The sequence below is a fragment of the Euwallacea similis genome, chromosome 4, assembly GCF_039881205.1.
Source record: "Euwallacea similis isolate ESF13 chromosome 4, ESF131.1, whole genome shotgun sequence".
NCBI lineage: Eukaryota > Metazoa > Arthropoda > Insecta > Coleoptera > Curculionidae > Euwallacea > Euwallacea similis.
This window is the reverse complement of record NC_089612.1, coordinates 4,028,837-4,037,952: the sequence shown is the minus strand read 5'-3', so window position 1 is coordinate 4,037,952 and position 9,116 is coordinate 4,028,837. Positions and strand designations below refer to the sequence as shown.

Below are 9,116 nucleotides of genomic sequence, written 5' to 3'. Positions count from 1 at the left end.
ATAAAGACGAACTAAATATTTAAATATATGATATTTTTAAAGAAATTTTTTTTACACTTTAGCTTTAACAACGTCCCAAAACAAACACTTATTATATTCACAAGATAATGGATAGTTAATTCATTTCTATGTGTCTATCTACATATTTTTATTGTAAATGGTTTTGTAATGTTACTATTCACATTACCTTAAACGGAAGTTCTTCAGGGCATGTTAAGGAATGGGAAAAAAACATGAAACAGTCCAACTGTAAAAATATTTATTGTATAATAATAGTACAAAATAACACATAACTGAAAGAAACACATCCGTCTTGAAATTTTCCACATTCGAATTATTTTGAAAAAATTGACAATAAATCATCCAGTTTACATTGTTAAATGTTCTCAGTTTTCATCTAATTTACAATATCGGTTTGTAGTTTTGTGATCAGGATTTGCAGACTAATTTGGTATTGCGTTAACGTACAAATAGCATTTTTTCCGATGCACGAGCGGGATTTGGTGAAAAGAATTTACTCGAATCCGCCACTTTTTTTAACAGAAAAAGTCGTCGAATTTCTATCCGTGTGGACCTATTTGCCTGCAGGGCACCAACCAACATACTAAGGCACCAGATAAGAACTTTATACAAAATTATCGTTTATATGCATATTATTATATTATATTTAAAATAGTTAGAAATGGTAGAAGGATAGTATATACATTGGAAAAAATGTTACCGTTCTTCTGTGTCTTCGTCGAATCTGTATAGTAGGTCGTATCGGTGGCACTGGGTTTCTGCCTCGTTATGCATCGAAAATCTGAAAAATAAAAAATAAGTCTGACGCTTAAAGGTATTACAGTGCCTGATATGATTATTAAAGGCATAAACGGAAGAGAGAAAAAGAAAACAAATGAATCTGGCTCACATTTAATCGCTCTCAGCCTCGGAATCGCTTTCCTCCTCGGCGTTCTGGAGCCACTCGACGAACTGCTTCATCTGGTCAACAAACATCATTTTCCCCTTGACATTGTAGTCCTGTCGGTACCACTTTAGTATCGTCTGTTCGGAGATGACGTCCGTCTTGTAAAATAACATGATGATCTTCTGGAAAGCGCGCATGAACGTCATGTTGGAGTAGCAGTAGTCCTGCACTTTGAGCAACAGTGAAAGTTCGGCGCGAGCACCCTGAGAGAACGCAGAGAACAGCGTCGTGTACAATTTGAGGTGACGCACCGCTTGATCGGTGACCAGTTCCTCCTTTTTCGACCATTCGGAGATGTCCATGACGGTCGACCAGATGATGCAAACCGTCTCGTGTTCTTGAATGTTATCACGTTGTGCGATCTCCTTCACTTCTGCGATCACTTCGCGTAATTGTTTTCCCTCACTAAGGGCGTCAGCCAGCAACGTCTGCAGCTCTTTTTTGGCGGCTTGCTGGTGTTGATCCTCGTAGAGTTTGAGGATCTCATCGAGCCCATTGTCTTGGAAAGCATTCCTGAAGTATACCTAAAAGCAAAAAAAATAAAATTGCGCATCTTTGATATGATAAAATTGCTTTCCATTACTCATAAATACAAAGTTATTTATTGACAGCTATCAAAAAAATGATGGAGTAAAAATATTACAGTTATGTACTTCCATCAATCAAAGATGTACTTAAAATTAATCTTTAGATCAATATCGATTCAAGTAGCGTTACAGCCAACTTTGTTGCAATTAAAAAGAATCCAATTTATTTGACAAAAGATATTATTTTCATTGTTTCTTTAGTAGTGGTTTCCTTTCATGTACTACAGCGGAAGTTGTCATACACATCAGTTTATCCGTCGTGACAAACTGTCTTAAAAATATCACAATTTAAGTGCTGTCATCAAACAAACCATTTCGTACTTGCGTGTGATTTGCCTAAATATGCAAAATTATAACGAAAAAAGTAAAATGTCACAATTATCGATAACGATTGTCAAACGGACTTCGACAATCGCCAGTACTGTTGTCGATTGTTTTCCCAACGATATAGATCCGATTAAAAGAGGTGTAAACTTTTAATGAAACTGTGGATTCGTTGGTTTTCTTTTGCAAGCTGTAAATTCCGTATCCACTCACCTGTGACTGTTTTGTGTCTGGTATGAACGTGGAAAAATGTTGCTCCAAATTGGCCTTACGGACAGCCGAGCTGAGCGAGTTGGCGCCCTTTTCCGTGCGCCAATACTTAAATATGTTGATAAGGAAGTCAAGGGCCAAATGATCCTTAACGAGATGAGAATTGTTGAGGACGAGCACCGCGGCGAACGGAACGCTCCCATTCGATATCCATAGAGCCAGCATAGCAGCCAGCTTTTTACGATCAGTCTCTTTGAAATACTTTACAAACATCAAGATCTTCTTTATTTCATCCTGAAAAAAAAACACCGGGTCATAAGTGTGCAATACTCACGTTACACTTAATCTATGTCAACGACGTTTCAACAAGTAATTATGATAAATGCTACCCCTCAATAATTCAGTAAACTGAGACGGAAAAAATAAACTTATCAATCAGTCTCCCTCCCTTTTAACTATATGCTAATAAAACGATGACGTAATAGTATTTGCCTTAAAACGTAGGAACGCTACCTACTTACTTGAAAAATTTTCTCAAGATATTTGTAGCGTCGCATAAGCTTTATAAACACCTGTTCCCAGTTCTTCATTTCTTCCATATTGATCTCGTCCGAGGCGTTAAAAATACAGGCGTCCGTCTTTGGTGGGCCATCGCCTTCCTGGGATAGAGTACCCCCCGGTACTAAAAAATAATAATAAAAGTTGTACAATGACAACGTTCTTGAATATGTATAGTTGGATTGCTGAATATGTACATCGATTGATTTTCGTTCGTTCTATTATTTTTTTTCTATAATTTAAACTTTGCTATTTTATTTATAAGGTTGTTATAAATTGAAACCTTAGAGGCTAATAACCATGAAGTGTAGTAATTTAATAAACGTTGTATACTAACAGTTAAATACCGACAAGAATCGAAAATATACAACCTATGAAGACAGACAATTTACAACCTCTAACCGTTTGGGTCACACACAATAAGCAAATAACTCAGGGCGCTATGAGTTGAACAGGTAAGAGAGAGATCTGTTTCTAAAACGCATAAATTAAAATTACCTATGTGATTAAAGTAAATATTTTAATTTTGCATTAATAATACCAGTACACATATATACCATCATCTGACCTCAAGGAATTGATTATTACATTTTTCATTTCTAGTGACGAACTTACAGGTGACAACCAACAACCGCAGATTAAGTATAAAAATAAATGAATCAAGCACGCCTTAATCTATACCGGTTTCAGATACACGTCATCACCTCGCAAAGCTGACAGCAATAAATTAATTACCAACAATGTCGATGTCGTTGGAACAAATCTTGCGCACGCAAACTTAACTGTAAAAACAGGTTACTTCGTTCCGTTTTCCTCTCAGCCATGTGAGATAATGCATGTAAAAATACTAACCACACACAAATGGAGGAAATTGAGTACGCTTTAAATATGTATAGATAAATAATGGAGAAATACTCACCCAGGATACCACCGGCAATGAGGATATCGAAGAGACACTCTCCATAGCGACGATAATCGAGTTTGTTTCCTGCCCCGTCCAAGTATCGCGATATTGCTTCGAAATCGTTAGCGCATTTATCAAGTCCAGAGATTATTGCATCCCTAAACCCAATTGGATCATACCTCTCTTTTTCATCTGAAAATTGGGAAGCATAAACGGAGAACCACTATCCAATTTTTTTGTTTATAGAATCTGTCAGAAATTTATCCCACACCTGATTATTTTGGGTATACAGTAAAAGTAAAAAAGAAAACAGAATAAACTTATAAAACACATTTTTAATAGTTTGGCGGCCCGTTGCATTGAAGTGTGTTAATAGGTTTTCTTAACTTCAATATTCAAGTTTCTATAAACAAATTTCAATTCACATCAAGCTTGAAAAGATAATAAAAATTAACAATAAATTGAAGCAATATTGCTACAATAGCTTTATCTTCCTTTATCACTGGTAGTGTGAATCACACTTCAGCATAGAAAAAATTCTGAGAAAAAACAGGTTGCCATAAAGGAATTAAATGAATTGGTCTAGTAATGCAAAAAGTACACACAAGGAGAATGGTGTCAGGTATTTACTGTAAAAATATTTGGGAACTCTGATATGGTTTACGAATTTTAATTGGAACTTTTCAAATGGTAGTATGACTTACCTCTTTTTCTGGTCTTGATGCGTTGACCCGATAGGACTGGTTTTTCTACCTTTTGACTCATACAAAAATTTCTGAAACAAAATGTTATTATGTATTACACATCTTTCTCAAGTTTGTCATCATTTTTTTCTATCAAACGAAGCGCCAGTCACGAAAAGTGGCAACCCCACCTATGATTTGGTTAGGCGCATTTAAATTAGAGCGAATAAAAAGAACGAATTCGTAGAAGAGGGCGGAAGAACCCTCTGTCGGCGGGGTGACTCAGGCCAAAGATCCGGGGGCGACTTCGACTCACCTCCCGAGAAAGGCACGAAAAAAGCCTAGAGCGATGACAGAATAAAAAAGCGATAATCGCATTTGACTCTGTTATCTAATGTCAAACACCAAAAATGGGATAAAACACTCAGAATTCTTTGCAAACACAGGGTTTTTTGTGGCTGATATCCCACACAGGCTGGTAGTACGGATTTCAGTACCGTCTTACCGACAAGATTTTTTATACCCGGGATCGCGTCCCAAAAAAAATGAATTCGCATTAACTTGTTTGTTTGTTGCTGGCATTTTAAGAACATAAATCAAGGTGAAATTTTACAATCATTGATAGTTTCTTCTTAGTTTATTACAATGTCGAATTCAGATGAGGATGTAATACTTGATTAACTGGAGAGTCTTTCCATTATCCATTCCAGAATGGTAAAATTATGACAACAAACTTACAACAACGTAGCTACTTTGTAAAGGAAATATATATCATATTCATTTGAATTGGATCATTACTAATTAAAACTGTCCATACTAAGTACTTATTTCCTCTGAGGATTTGCTAATTTATCGACAGGCGTGAAACATGAGCAAAGAAGAACGAGTTTATTTCCAGAAATGTTAAAGAGTCAATGTTGATATATCTACCTATATTCGACTACAAATGTTGCGCCCAATCAAATCACAGTCAAGCAATAGAAAAAGATCTAAAGAATGCAATTAATTTTATCACTACAGTGTACCAAGTTTTACTAGATCCATCTGTACGCAGACGACACACCATTGTTATATGGGTTTTCTCCCAAGATGGCAAATTGGTTTGAAATTTTGTAAACAAAAACTTGCAAAATAACCCTGCATATAGAGACAATGAAATTGTAAAATTAAATCTTTGAATCAAACTAAAATTTCCATTATTATACAGAAAATATTTATAACTAAACTTCCATTCCAAGGTTACCTTAAAACTAGAATGAATTTCTATTGTCTCAAATTGAGAAATTTTGTACAGTTTGATGATATTGCCCAGCATCCTTCGAGCTGATTTTAAAAAATGCTTCATAGGGCAATTAGTGTTCTAAATTGATATGCTTATTTTCAAATTGTCAACTGCTTTAGGAGAAGTTTGAAAGTGTACCTTAACAATAGTTCTCTCTTAAGAACTTATATGATCTTTAAATTTATCAAGCTTGAAAACCGAGTAGTATGAAAGCTTCTGCAAATGTATGCAAACCCCTTGTGTATTTATTTACAGAATGGTGGCCATTGAAATGGAGCCAGTTGATACGTTTGTTAAAATTCAACGTTGTCTTTATAAAAACATTTTACTACGCCTCCAGATAATTTATACGCATGTTTAATGAAAACTGTTTAAGACATGAGCAAAAAAAAGGTCATAATTAAGCACAATAAAAAATGTAAGTTGTTGAAAAAAATAAATGTTATTTTTCCATGTTTGTAATTTTATCAGCGCGATTTGTTTCTTTGGTGAAGTACTAAACATCATTTTGGTATAAATGGACCGTGACATCCACATTACGGCGACTGAAAGAATGACAATTTTAATATTGCAAAATCTCAAAGGGAAATTACAATAATCGTTGGTCGTTAAAAAAAATGATTTAAAATGCACTAAAAATACAACCGGCCTGCGAGAACCGGGGAGCAAGAAAAAAAACAATACCTTATACTGATGGGCAGGTTGCCCGTATTTCAAAAAATCATTCATTTAAATCGTTTGCCGAAATTAAAATTAAAGTGAGCTTAGAAATAAGTTCAAGAATAATCTGGAGAAGACTTCAAGAAAATAACTTACACGGTAGAACAATCAGAAAAGTTCCTTTGTTTTCATTCAATATAAAACACCGTTTTAAACTTTACCCAAGACCATTTAAATTGCAATGGGGAACAGAGAATCAAAAAATGAAGCAATATTCATGTATATAGAGTGAAGTACCAAAAATAAATTTAGTAGGTCCTGAAGGTAGGAGATATCTTCGAAGACTACCCAACCAGGAATTATTACACAAACACACCATTAAAACTGTTAAACATGAAGGAAGTTATATAAAATTATGGAAGAATTTTTTCATGGTATGGTGTAGGATCAATTTATTGGAAAGGAAAACATGAACTAAAATGAGTATGTTCACATTCGTCAAGACATCATGGTGGTTTTTGAAAAGGTTTGTATGCCACTAGTATGGAAGTACCAACAGGACAATGATCCTAAGCACAGACCTCAAAAAAGCAAAACTATTCTTAATGTCATTAAAATTAATTTATTGTTGTGACTAAACCTCAATCCCATTATTAGCTTATGGATCTACCTCAAGAAAGCAGTTGGTAAATATATAACTGAAAACAAGCAAGAACTTTGACAAGTTATTAAAGCAGAAAGGGAAGCAATACCATTAAAATTATGTAAAAGAACTGTAAAGTCTATGTCCAGAAGGTGAGCCAAAGTCATAAAACACAAATGCCAAAAAACTAAGTATTAAAATTAAAAGTGTATTATTTCATAATTTTCTCATTGTCTAATAGTATTATATTATGACTTCATATCCATTGACTCTACTTTTGTGGCCAACTATTAATGTTTCTTTTTTGTAGTTATTTGTTAATTGTTATGTTAATTCAATTTTTTTAAGTCATGTTATTAATACTTTCCTTCTTTATTATATACTTATAATATAGAGTTATTTCACAAATGAAATGCAGCATTAAAACTTTATTTACCAAATGATGTATTTCATTATTCTGGCTATTTCAATGACTACCACTCTATATACACACATATGTATATGCACAATAAATATTATTATTATTATAATTATTATAAATAAAGCATCAGACCTTTTAATAAACTTTTAAAAATGCATGAAAAATTCTGATACACTTGGTGTTACAGTGACCCACAACTTCTATTTGAGCAGGGGAAAGAGACACACTCTAGGTCCTGAAACTCAATCATACCTCAAGAATGTCGAAAAAGGATTTACTTCTAGATCTACAAGAGTACTTGCAAAGAACAGGGAGGGCTCCAACATAAATTCCTGCAAAGTAGATAAAGAAAAAACGGATTTTGTGAAACGAAATCGTATTAATCGCTTGTCCCCATTTCAAAACGAAAGCGCACGTTGCAAGGTCACCTATTTAATCGAAAAATACAATAGAAAATATGGCATAAGAGAGCCATTTTGAAGGAAAACCCATTGTGCGATTCCTCCGAAAAAGAAATGTCGTTAATTTTTCGCAGATAACGTAACGGGACAAAGGACACAAAGCGGGTCAACGACACACAAGGAGTAGCATATTTTTAACATCAAAATTTCGAATTTTTTTCTGGGGTTTGGACTCGATTCCGACAAGAGCTTTATGTTATTTCTAAAATTACACTTAACATCTTTTCAATGGCAAAGAGAAGGGAGTATTCGAACAGAAGCAACATTACTTTTTTATGAAAAAATCGAATTGTCCTCATGGTTGGCTTTTCATCGAGGATGTCCACCATTAGTAAAAACTTCCGACTCAGATTTCTATAGTAAAAGGGTCTGATTTACAATTTTTATGACAAGCAAAATGTTCTTAAGCAGCTTATCTCTTCGTCGAATCTACATTTAAAACAAATTCAGAGTTAAATACTTACGTTTTTACTGTTTTATAAAAAGCACCTCACAAGAGCCACAAAGAATTTAATGGACGTCTCGATCTTAAAAGAAACGAAAACGGAATGAACGTGCGACGTTGCGAAACCAACCGACCGATCGATACTACAAAAGGCGGGCAATTTGAAGTTTACCGCAAATTTTCCAACAGGCTTCCGGTTTCTTTTGCTTTGGATAGTCACTTATAGGATTTTCTCAAAAAAAAAATTATTGAAATAATTTCCTTTAGAAAAATGTGTCACGCTGAATAAGGAAGAGGTGACAAATAAAACTTGTCATGCGGGTTTCCAGGACCTGCTGGATATCCGACATTTGCCGAAAAGTGATGCTTTTTATGTTTAACAAAAAACTGCATATTACGCAAACATACATTTCCAGACAGAGAGCGCTGACTAAAACTTAAAGTAAATATCGTAATACTCAAATAGCCGAAATTAAACCATTGATAGCTTTGCCTCGGCCTCGAGTCAAAGATTCAACACACAAAATTAAAATTATAATGGTGGATAAAATTAGAATGCATGACAACACTGCACAATCGCAATCGGGGATCGACTGAGATCGGGCCAAGCTATCTATATTTTAACAACTTGTGAAGTGGCAACGTTGGATTAAAGAGCGGTTTGGCCGCCTGTCACCTTTGAGTTATCAACTTCAATTGTCACCATGACTCCAAAAAGCGGGAAACATATCTGGCCGGACCTATGCGTTCGTGAATTAAAATTCGAGCCAAGATTGAAAAATATATATCTCAATTTCATTATATTTAATGTAATAATTCTTGAAAGATACAACTTTAGTTAAGCACCAATTTGAATTTCACAATTTCCACGGTTCCCAAGTAGTTTTTTGCATGGAACCAGACATCTTTGCCAGATTTAGATATATTACCATTGTGGTATACAATATGAACCTGTTACTCATTTTAAAATT

At 34.5% G+C, this 9,116-nt stretch overlaps 1 protein-coding gene across 1 annotated transcript; it reads right to left on the bottom strand.

Moving 5' to 3' along the window:
• Positions 1–242: 242 nt before the first annotated feature.
• Positions 243–8,323, bottom strand: kra (basic leucine zipper and W2 domain-containing protein kra). The gene is made up of 7 exons (XM_066388918.1): positions 8,165–8,323; positions 4,255–4,325; positions 3,566–3,742; positions 2,610–2,770; positions 2,092–2,382; positions 911–1,491; positions 243–802 (listed from the first exon to the last, which is right to left on the bottom strand). The coding sequence occupies exons 2-6, from the start codon at positions 4,313–4,315 to the stop codon at positions 913–915; spliced, it is 1,269 nt and encodes a 422-aa protein (XP_066245015.1). The 5' UTR covers positions 4,316–4,325; positions 8,165–8,323; the 3' UTR covers positions 243–802; positions 911–912.
• Positions 8,324–9,116: the final 793 nt, after the last annotated feature.